Raw genomic sequence first — 12,058 nt, 5'->3', positions numbered from 1 at the left:
ACACTCTTGGTCATCACCTATGCCCTGCCCACTAGTTTGTCCTCTGTTGTTGATTTGGCTGTTTGACCACTATTGTGTGTTTTTTAATATAACTGGTTTTATACAGCGGGAGACCTGTGTGAGAAGTGTGAGGAAGCGTCATCTGACACCTGAAGTGGCTACACATTTTATTAAAGTTTTAATAATATATCCTCCACTTGTTTTAGGCAAGGCAAGGCAAGGCAAGTTTATTTGTATAGCACAATTCAAAAGGTAATTCAAAGTGCTTTACAGAATAAGAAAGACATTAAAATCACACAAATTAAAACATAAATTAATCACCCAATCTGCAACTCTCTCACCCACTCGTTTGCCCTTTAAAAACTCTCTCTCGCACTCTTTAAACACTGTCTTGCTCAGTTTAAGAACTTTCCCATTACTTTACAAAAAACTTTCCTGTCACTTCTCAAATACTTTCCTGTCACTTTACTATGTCTAATAAAAGTCCATCAGTCCATGTTTCTTTTGTCATCATAAAATTACCATTAAAGGAGAAGAGTGCAGAATAAAAACCTTTCAGTCGTATGCACAGCTAAACAGAACCGTTTTGAGCCTGGATTTAAATATTGTCAAAGTAGAGGCCTGTCTCACATCTTCCGTTTTAGCTGCATAAAACTGAAACGCTGATTCCCCATGTTTAGTCCTGACTCTGGGCACCAGCAGGAGGCCGGTCCCTGAAGTCCTCAAATTGCGAGATGGTTCATATGGCACTAACATGTCGGAGATGTACTTTGGACCTAGGCCATGGAGAGACTTATACACAAGCAGAGCTGCTTTAAAGTCTATTCTTTGAGCTACAGGAAGCCAGTGCTCGTACTTCTTGGTTCTAGTCAGGACCCGAGCAGCAGCGTTCTGGATGTACTGCAGCTGTGTTAAGGCTCATTTGGAGAGGCCAGTGAGCAGGCCGTTACAGTAGTCTAACCTACTGGAGACAAATGCATGGATAAGTCTCTCTAAGTCTGGTTTTGACAGTAAACCTTTGATTTTTGCAATGTTTTTTAGGTGGTAAAAAGCTGCAGATGTTATTGATTTGATGTGGCTGTTAAAGTTCAAGTCTGAGTCCATTATTACCCCTAGATTTCTAGCCTGATTTGAAGGTTTTAGAGAGAGAGACTGGAGGTGACTGCTGACACTTTCTCTGTTTCTGTGGGCCAAAGATGATGACTTCAGTCTTGTTTGAGTTTAGCAGAAGAAAGTTGTTTTGCATCCACACACTGATCTGTTGGATGCAGTGGCAGAGTGAATCCACTGGTCCATATTCACCTGTTGCCAGTGAGATATAGATCTGAGTGTCATCTGCATAGTTGTGGTAAGACATATTATTGCTGCATATTAACTGGCCTAACGGCAGCATGTAGAGATTGTACAGCAGGGGTCCCAGGATTGAACCCTGGGGTACCCCACAGGTCAGGGACATTTTATCTGATATACATTTTCTAATTTCAACAAAGTTGAGTGCAGTACCAGAGATGCCCACCCAGTCCTCTAGTCTCTGTAAGAGAATCCCATGATCCAAAGTGTCAAAGGCAGCACTCAGATCTAACAGGATCAAGACTGAGACTTTGCCTGCATCAGTGTTCAGGCAGATGTCATTTGTCACCTTGATAAGAGCAGCCTCAGTGCTATGGTGGGGTCTAAAACCTGATTGGAAGACATCAAAGGAGTTGTTCATTTCGAGGAAGTTAATAAGTTGTTGGTAAACAACTTTTTCGAGGACTTTGCCTAAAAACGGCAGATTTGAGATCGGTCAATAATTGTTCAATATTGTGGCATCAAGACTGCTCTTCTTTAGGAGAGGCTTTTACCTGCCCCCTGGGATTTTATTGTTGACCATTTTAATAGTAAGCTTCAGTCTACCCCTGACCAGGTTGCCCTACTAAAATTAAGATTCATGCCAAACCCATACCACTTGTGAGAAATGCACTAAAACAACAAGAGAAACACATCTGAGTGTTTTCAGTACCCAGTGTTTACTGGACAGATTTGTTTTGGTTAATGCTGAGACTCTTGATACAGTTTTGTCCTCAGTGAGGTTCACCACATGTCTTTCAGATCCCACTACAACACAATTTTTAAGTCATTTTATGGATTTTATAGATTTTTAACCTTTTGGTTGATTTGGGTAAATGGCCACAACACAAAAAAAAAAAAAATCAGATTTTAGGGTGAACCACAACACCGAGACTGCCTTTCAAAATGTTTTATTATTTTAGAGTAAATTATGATTCACAACAGTTTCATTAAAGTAGTAGGGCCATTATACGTTGAATGGAGGCCATTAAGGCTGAAAGTGTAGTTAGCTCCTCCCTTCAGATAGATATAAGGCAGACTCTACCAGCAATCTGACCAGAAATGAAGAAGTGGCTTGGATGAGCAGCGAAACGTCTTCACTCCTACTTTTTGTCCATTTAACAGATTTAACTTTTGCTATGGATCAGACCTGGACATCTGAGGGATTACACAAACATAACTATGGAGCCTTGTAATAATGCTCACTTCAAGGTGGAATAAGGACATTTTCTGGAGGGGGCTCTGCTACTTAATTGTCTGAATGGAAATGTTATATCAAAGTTTTATTCTATGTGGTAGACTCCAGTGAAAACAGCTCTATGGAGACATGCAGGTGGCAGACTCTTCACCAGATACGTTTGATAGACTATTAAAGGTGCACTATCAGGCTGATTCGGTATAACGGCTTGGCCACACAAAAAGATCATTTGTGAAAATGTGTATTCATGCACATTCACTTGAGTCATTTAGTGAACAGCAGTGCAGAGATTCATCATTCAGTCGCATTAGAGAAATCATTTTTACATCAAATGACTACAAATGGCTCCTCTTGTGTGAACTACACTATTGAGGACACTACACGCACAGAGGGTGAAGTGACTTTGAGGTTTGAGCGGGTGCACAGATATCTCACAAATCACTTTGGGAGAGATGCAGTAATTAAAGCAATCTCCAGACCAGCAGCTGTCTGGGCTCATGGGGAACACTACCATACACAGAGAAACATAGAGACACATGTTACATTCACAATAGAAAGGACACTATGAAAATACAGCAAAAAGAATCTAAGCTAAATCAGATCTCATACTTATTGTTACTTATGTTATTTAAATGCAACTGCCAACTTGGTGGAGGAAATGTAACCTGCTTGTTTCCACAGAGTTTTAATTGTTTTGCCTGGAAAGTTCAAAAGTATGGCATTAAACATATCTAAATATATTACATTGTTCAAAAATACAATCTTACTACAACCAAATCTAACCTGTACCTTGCACCCTGCTTGTCTCCATGAAGATAGACAAGTATAATGCCATACTGTGAAACATTCTGGGCAAAGCAATAGCATCTGCATGGAAACAACCCCATTAGAATAGTTACATAGTGAACAATTAAAATAGTACGTACGTAAGTCAACTAGTTTTTGTGATCTGAAATGTTTGCGTAAATCTTTAATTTCCCCTGCCCTTTGAGAGTGAGTTCCATCTCTGTGTCCTCTGCACTTCTCTTTAGGTGTTATATTTACAGCCACCTTGAAAATGAGTTCTTTGGGATGCCCAGGCCATGGCACTCTATCACAGTGTGGTGATCTGTTACCAGAAACACTCCCACACTATTGCCCATAAAACTGCTCTAGCCCATATTAATGTAAGGCACAACTGGAGCTATGAAGGACACAGGATACACTACTGTCTGTGAGCTGTAATTTAAACAGTCACTGCCTCTGGACCAGCTGGAGACTGCACTCACAAAGTTCAGTCATTTTAAATAAGGAGCAAGTATAAGGCTTTTCTTAAAGATCCTATATTACACAAAACTGACTCTTGTGAGTCGTTATCTCCTCAAAAACATACCTGGAGTTGTGTTTTATTTCATTCACACATTTGAGTAACCCTTTTGTTATTAGTCTGTCTACATCTCCAAAGCTAAAAATGCTTTGTTCCACCTTTGTAGTGTCATGAAGCAGTAGTTTTTAAGCCTTTTACTTTTAGTTCAGTAGAGATTGGCAGTTCCAGAGCTGAAATCATCCAAATGAGTCTAGTGAGTATTACCACTCCTGTATTACCACATGGCATCACAAGGTGGAATAGAGTGTTTTCTTTTTGAGAGAAGAACTCTAGATATGCAGTGTTAGTGTGTTAAACATGTATGAATGAAACAAAACACAACTCCAGGTATGTTTTTATGAGGAAATAACATTGTAACAGATCAGAAAAAAGTGTAATATGGGCCCTTCAATACCCTATGAAGTCCACAAAAACAGTCAAATACGGTTCATTATGATTAATCATAATTCATGAATTGCAACATTTTGTATCTATGATTTAATTATTTCTTCAGTTTCTTGAAATTTGAGGTATAAATGTTCTATTAGTCATGAAATCTAAATTTAAATTTAAAACAGCACTATGTAACTTTGCAGATGGAGAGTCCACCACTTGTTGTTTCCATAGCGATGTTATTACTTTGCCTGGGATGTTTCAAAGTATATTATTAAACAGGTAATAAAATGGTCTATCTCCCTGGGGATAAGCAGCTGCCTCCACCAGGCCCAGGTACAGGGCAGATATGTGCAGAGGCAACCCTATTCACAGTAAGAATACATGTATTTCAATATATTTTAGTGATAACCCCCCCCCCAAAAAAACCCAAAAACAAACAAACAAACAAACAAAAAAACAAAAAAACAAAAAACAACTGACTGAACAAATGCGATGTAGAAGACGCAGGCAAATATTTAGAGCTACACGTATTAAATTAGATAGACAAAAAAACTTCTTAGATGAAATAAGTTTCACAACACAGGAAAAAGACTTTGATACCACTAACAAAGCTGTAAAACCAGGAAATAAGGGTAAATTTTAGGGTCACAGATACAGGTGGGTGAGATTGAGTATAATGAATATCTTTGCATTGTCTAGATAATATTTAGACCAAAACTTTAAATATGTATGAAGATTGCATTAAAATGTGTCTGTACAAGTTCTGCCATGAACAAAAATGTAAAAGGACCATCAAATTAAATTAACTACAAAAGTGCAGAAATGTCACTTTAATACCATTATTTGGAAGATTATACTAGACATTTCTGTTCATTTCATCTTTAATCAGTTTTTTTTTAAGTAGTTTTAACTATAGACGATATACTTGATATCGCCATTTTTTCAATATATCTCCAACCTCCCCTCACAAAGTCATAATGGTTTTGCTGTATAGAATGTCACCTGGCTCAAGTTTTTTCTGGTAACGGCAAAACTCCAAACTAGACCAGGCCCTGAGTGTACTGCAGCTGAGTTTCCTGTGCCAGATGCAGAGTAACTGGTTGACTTTGATAAGGTCAGCCGCAGGGCCCTATTGTCACAGAACGGTGGCCCCCTGCCAGCCTGGACCGTAATCACTGCTATAGCAAACTGTCCCTCATTCACAAATACACAACACAAACCCACAATACTCACATATGCGCCACAGTAAATATGTTTTCTGGCAAACACGAGTCACTAAATCTGCTTGGAGCTGTGGATATTGTCTAAATGGCATTGCCACTTTAGTGAATTCCCAAACTCAATCCTTCTGTTGCTCTGTAAAAGTCTGTCTCATAGTTTACTGCATCCCTTGAGAAATTTGATTATTTTTTTAAAGTGCTGCCAAAACGCACAAGTAAGTTTTAATCTGCAAATAACAACTGGTTTGCAATGTGTTAGTTACAATGACGGGTCTGTGATGTAATATTGTAACACTTTGGGAACTTAGAATTTAAGCACTGCGCTGTGGTGACTTTGCATACTTGTTTAATCTGGTGTCTAGGCGCAGCTGTTAATTGCATTTTGACAAATTATCTTCACCAGACAGTAAATCTCAAGCCAGTCTAACAGAGAGGAAGGGTAGATAGAGGGTGTTTGGAAAAGACCACGCAGATAAAAATCAGCGCAGGAGCGGGAGAGAAATGCTCAAATGTTTGACGTAAGAGTGACTTGTGACAGATTTGATTTACACAATATAAGTGAACGCAGAGGGGCCCCGAGGGTAATAACCACCAGACTGCGCCATGACCCAGACTGCGTGTTACCGTCCACGCCCGTCCCAGGGGAAAGGGAGGGTCCAGGCTACGACATGTATGTTTTCCAATGAGAAAGTGGAAACTAGCATTGATTGAGAAGCTGAAATTGTTTCTGGTACTTTAAGACTACACATTACGCACCTGTTTCTACAACAAACTGAGGCAAGTACCATAATATTTTGCATCTCCCAGTTTGCTTTAGGTGTAGTGTGCCTTATTTGACATAAAGAGGATTACTTTATAGTTTTATACTCAAACTTAAAGGGGCATTATGTAATTTTTCTGGTGGATGGTCCAAATCTATGAATGTCTCTCTTTGCTTGTTCCAAAGTATGGCATTAAATTTATTCATTCAAAGTAAGAATGGAAGTAATTAAGTAATTTTGAACAATAAAAACACCCAAAATTGAATCAATGCAGGATAGATCAAATTAATGCCATACTATGTAACATACAAGGCAAAGCAATAACATCTCCCATCCATCAGAAAAGTTTTAACATGCCTTGGTGCAATGCTAAAAAATGCTTGCATAGAAATGGTACTTACAGAAAGTTGACACAGCCAGTTCCCGGTGGAGGAGCAATCCATACAAAACTAAAACTGGTGGAGGGCTGGTGGCTCACGTGGGACGCAACCACACTGCAAACAAACTGGGTGCCACTGAACTGTCGCTCTGGCAACACACCTGCACAAATGAGGAAAATAAGAGTTAAATCACATAGACCATTCATAATTAGTATGAAATATATCACAAGTTAGTACAACTTTGAATTTGTGCAAAGGTTTTAGATGTCAGCCATTTGGCAGATATTCAGTCTTTATTTTGTTGTTTAAATAGTTTTCATTTCAGTAAATAACTAGTCCACAAAAGCTGAAAACATATAGCCAAGCTTTGCTATAGTTTAAAAAGTTATGCAGCACGTCTGAACTCATCATCACGATGGTAGCGTGCAGCTCCTTCTGTTCCAACTGTTGGGGCTCAACCAGTGCTGTCTAAAAGAAAGAAAAATATAGCTTTCTAACACAGGGACCAGGAGTAATGTGCAGGACGTATGGAGCGATGTGGACCACGTAGAGCTGGACTTTATGAACTCATGTGTCATGGATATGCACTGTTGGATTGGAATGTTTAGATGCTATTTTCTTCATGTCATGAAGACTAGAAGTGAAGTTGTTTGGACAGGACAGACAGGTCAATGAACCAACTTAATATAAATTGCTCAAAAACGCAGAGAAGTGAAATGTTTTTCTTCGCTTGAACACATTGTCCACCACTGAGCGTCAACAGACTGTCATTGATAAAACTTACCACTATTTCTCTGTTACAATCATGCACTCAGGGGAGCGCAGCCACAGGCTCACGGCATATTTAATTTAATGAATATGTGTATTTGATGTCATTAGAGACTGATGGTGGAAAATATCAAGCTTTTTCAACAAGTTCAAATTCGTGTGTCATTTAAATCCGTGTGTGGGTCGCTCTTTGGTTCAACTTATAATTGTATGAATTGACATCAGGTTTATTAGTTGCAGAGATGAAAATCATTGAAATTGTTACATAAAATTATGGATTTGCAGATGCGTAATATAATTTGTTTGTGATGGAAAACATCTGCCATAATATCAAGCAAGGCTTCCATATGATAGAAAAGTGTATTTGATATAAATGCAACACCAAACAGCCCTGTTAATATCAGTTGTGTTCTTATGAAACAGGAAAAAAAAAAAAAACAAAAAAACAATCACTTTGTCAGTGCATATTTATGCATTATGCTTCACAATAAAACCTCCAACTTCATACAATCACTTGTGATTTGTAGTTTAATATGGTAAAAAAACAGCGAGGTCGCAGTAGGCAGGAGCAGACCGGTGCGTGCGAGCGGAGGGAAGACATGAAGGAGAGACGTGAGGATTGTTGATCAATTATTGATGTATTTTGCATTTAAATCAACAAAATTCACATTGTCTCTTCATAAATTTGCGTTATTTTATCTATTTCACATACCCTGTATATGCTATTTAAGGAAAAATCCAAATTTAACAAATTTGTCTTAATTAGTTGGGAAAACCATCTATAGTGGTATAATTTTGGGACGGTATGATGTATTAAAAAAATGGATATTGTCCCACTCTACGGTAGAACATTCTAGGCAAAGCAAGTAACCACCTTTGGGACAAGCAAGTAGCGGGCGTTCATCAGAAAAGTGAACAAGTTATAAAAACATGTCTTATCATTATAAAATCAAAATAATGGAGAATAGTATATAATCCTCACTCTGCCTATACACTGTGCCAGCTCTGCGTTTGATCTATTGCCGTCCTCCTGTTCTTTATTCCATCCACAATCATCTCCATACCTCTATTCAGCACCGAGCACATTACTACTTCTCCTCCTGACTCTCCTCTCCTTGCTCTTCATTCATCTCAGCCTTTCCTGCGATGGCGCTCCACGAGGGTGCTTTTATTAATGAGGGCCCGTGTCCGTCTATGATTGCATCGGTGTAATGGCGTCATGTCACACAATCTTTTCTTTATAACGCAGAGGCCAAGGGCAGGACGTGGCCGGATGCATCAGTCACTGTAGGCATTCACAACACTTTAATTATTTACTATAACCAAATGGCTTCGCAAAGGCCGAGCAGCAAGCGGAGTAGTGAATATGAGAGGTGGAATATAGTTTGTGAATGAAAGGGGGAGGGAGTTTAGCAAAGATTTTCAGACTGTGGGATAGACCAGTTTAGATTTTTTTGAGCTGATATTTGTTTTGCTACTGAGGCCGATATCAGATTTTGCCGATGCTGATATTACGATTTTAAAATACAAAACAAGGGCTAAAAATATGTGTTAAGTTATAGTAAAGTTGGCACATTAATTTTTCACTTTTGTAAAAATAATAACAAAATGAATTTACTTGAAATATAAAATAATTTGTTGCATGACTGTTACGCACGCATACGGCCATTTTTAGTTTTATTGCTCTTCTGTTTCCATTATTACTCGTTAATATGCTCAAAAAGACAAATTTCACAATACAATCTATGTGTAAAAAACTAAAGTAACTCATTAACAAGGATAAAGACAGCTACACCAGCTGGTTGGCATTCACTTAGACACAACTACAAGTAAGAGTAGTATATTGTCTAAAAGAACAACGAAATAGTCACATATTTATATAGCGCTTTTCCACCTTCAAGGCACTCAAAGCACTTTACATCAAGAAACCACTCAGCCGTTCTGACACACATTCAAATACCAGTGTACACAGACACTGGGGGCAATGTGGGGTAAGTGTCTTGGCCAAGAACACAACGACAGCATCCATCTAACCGCTCAACCACTGATGTTTTTACATCGACAGTGGAATTCGAACCACCAACCTTCGGATCAGTGAACAAACTCTACCAACTGAGCTACGGTCGCCCCTATTCCTACTATAACTCCTACTACAACTGTTGCTGTCTTAGATTTTTCTCTAAGTATAATTATTATCACATCTTCTGACACAAAATTGATTTATTTTATTGTTTATCTGAATAGGGACCGATACAACAAACATAGTAACAATCCAGTAATCTGATGCAGGTATCATAGTGGATATTGCCTAGACAAATTTGCAAAGCCAGTCCCCTAACAAATGCATAAACGAGACAGCACACAAACTAAACTACATAACACACCCTTTACATTTCAGTTTAAATATTCATCAAGTCTATGTAACTCATGTAATGTTTCCCGCTACATGAACATATTGTGTCATTATGTGTGAGTGCACCCCGTGTGCAGGCCTATAATGTGTCAGATTTACGAGTTGGGGAGAGAAGCCGCCTCTTGCCCTGCTCACGAGCTGCTGTTGCTGAAATAACAGACTGGGACTAATCACACAGAAACAGCCAATCACCTTCACTACAAAGTCAGTACCAACGTTCATTCACACCGTCACACACAGAATGGGACATAAAACACATTACTACACTGCTTATGGCACTGTTGTTTCCCCAGTGTGGCACAAGCATGGTGGTGTTTGTGGAACACAGCAAGAATGGAGCAGTGTCAGGGGAAAGGGATATGTGGCTGCAGAATTGGCTCATGGGAAATGTCTCTACCTACTCTTCAATCCCAATTTCCACTGCTACTGCCTTGTTAATGTACTTAAGTAAATAACAGATACCAGGGCAAAAAAATACTCAAGTAAAAGTATCAGGTGAAAAAATCATAATCATTCATCAATCATCAATCATCATTAATAAATCTTGAAATGTAGTGATTTTGATAAAGATTTGTGCAGAATTTTGTTCAACTGATTTTCTTTTTTTTTTTTCTTTTTTTTTTTTTTTTGTATATTTTGTTTGCTCAAATTGTGAATGTGTAAAAAATAAGCTCCTCAACCTTTTCAGCAGATCTCAAACAATAATAAAAAGAAACTATTTTAACTTTTCAGTCCTGTACAGATACTTGCTCTCAAATGTAGTGAGGTAAAAGTAAAGAGTATCCACTTCAAAATCTACTTAGTAAGTAAGTACAGATACCTAAAATGTATACTTAAGTACAATACTTTACTACTTTTACTTCATTACATTTCACCACTGGTAAATAGCAAATAAATAGTAGAAATAATTAGTAATAAATAAAAACAAAAGTAAGTCTAAAAGTATTTGACCATTTACATGTAATATATATGTTTTCAAGGTTGCAGTTTTTTCCCCAAAAGACAAAATTTTGTTTAAAGAAGACATTCAAACAATAACTGAAACCTTTACAATGTTATATTTGCGATTGTTCATTGAATTGTGCTTCTCCCTAACAAATGAATCATGATATAGGTACTGTTTCTCTGCTCCTCTACAATATTACGGATGCATTGAAAAACACAGAGATGATGATACAGAGTGCAGGCTGTCTACCACATTGCCCTGGTGCAATTTGAGAATCCCTGCAGATGTTCAAATTGCTAAGCTTGCACTGTTTGTGTGCTTTCATAGCAATGGAAACCGATCTGGAAAACAGCTAAGAGACAGGACCCAAGGCAAAGGAGTCCACACACCACAATGGGGAGGGTCCATAAGAGAATTCAACTCCATTCAATAATAATATTCTATGTTAGATAAATACTGCAGAATACACATAGAGAATTTTTTTTTTACAACAAATTGTGTGTTTTATGATGACAAAATAGCATAAAGATGTAATTTATCACAGTTGAAATAACTATCTGGAATATTTCATCACTGCCTGAACTAAAACTGGACTAGACTAGGACTAAAGAGGACTAGAACAAACTAAAACTAAACTAACATCGAGACTAAACTTGACTCAAACCAGGACCAAATCAGGATGCACCCTTCATGTATGAAGAGTATGCAGGTCACTAAATTACACATTACCACATCATAATATAGTCTAAATTATAAATCAACTCTGCAACTGGCTGACTGTAAAGACTTTAAAACAAATGTAAAAAGATGTTTTATCACAAAGACAGCAGTATTATTAAATCAAATTGTCACATAATTAATAAATGCTTTCAATCTAGAAGTCCTAAGTCACCATATTTGTAACTTTATCCCGTTAAAAAACATATTTCCAAAAGAACTCTTAAATAAATGTAAGGATTTTGAACACCACTAATAGAAAACATAAAAGAACAAGTATTGAGTAAATATAAAAGAGGTCTGACTAAAGGGGCGCAGTTGGAGCAGGTGAAGATGAAAAGGCGGCTCTGGGACTTTACCCCACTCTCTCCGTCTCTATTCCCACTTGAAAAATACACCCGGGCGTAAAAATGCAAATATCTAAAACTAGCTCCTTTCATGTCTGGGCAGTGGCAAGCATTGGTAAGAAACCTGTTATTCAATGAGATCTAAATTCCACATGTTCCAGTGAAGCAACACACTACAATGGACCTACAGGACAAAACAGCATATGTCTGGACCTGGATATGTCCGGAGAGAGATGGA

General features: G+C 37.9%; 2 protein-coding genes across 4 annotated transcripts in view; one reads left to right on the top strand and one right to left on the bottom strand.

Annotated features, from left to right (window-relative positions):
• The window catches only part of cd82b (CD82 molecule b), a 236,234-nt gene that overhangs the window by 49,942 nt on the left and 174,234 nt on the right, over positions 1-12,058 (top strand). The gene's annotated exons all lie outside the window — the stretch shown is intronic.
• The window catches only part of reln (reelin), an 89,916-nt gene that overhangs the window by 46,300 nt on the left and 31,558 nt on the right, over positions 1-12,058 (bottom strand). For both annotated transcript variants that reach the window (XM_033967428.2, XM_055222709.1), the window contains exon 3: positions 6,651-6,789. In XM_033967428.2, coding sequence (XP_033823319.1) covers positions 6,651-6,789 — 139 coding nt within the window. The remainder of the gene's footprint in view (positions 1-6,650; positions 6,790-12,058) is intronic.

This window comes from Periophthalmus magnuspinnatus, chromosome 6, assembly GCF_009829125.3.
Source record: "Periophthalmus magnuspinnatus isolate fPerMag1 chromosome 6, fPerMag1.2.pri, whole genome shotgun sequence".
Lineage (NCBI taxonomy): Eukaryota > Metazoa > Chordata > Actinopteri > Gobiiformes > Gobiidae > Periophthalmus > Periophthalmus magnuspinnatus.
The sequence above is the reverse complement of the archived record's forward strand: the minus strand, read 5'-3'. Positions and strand labels throughout refer to the sequence as shown.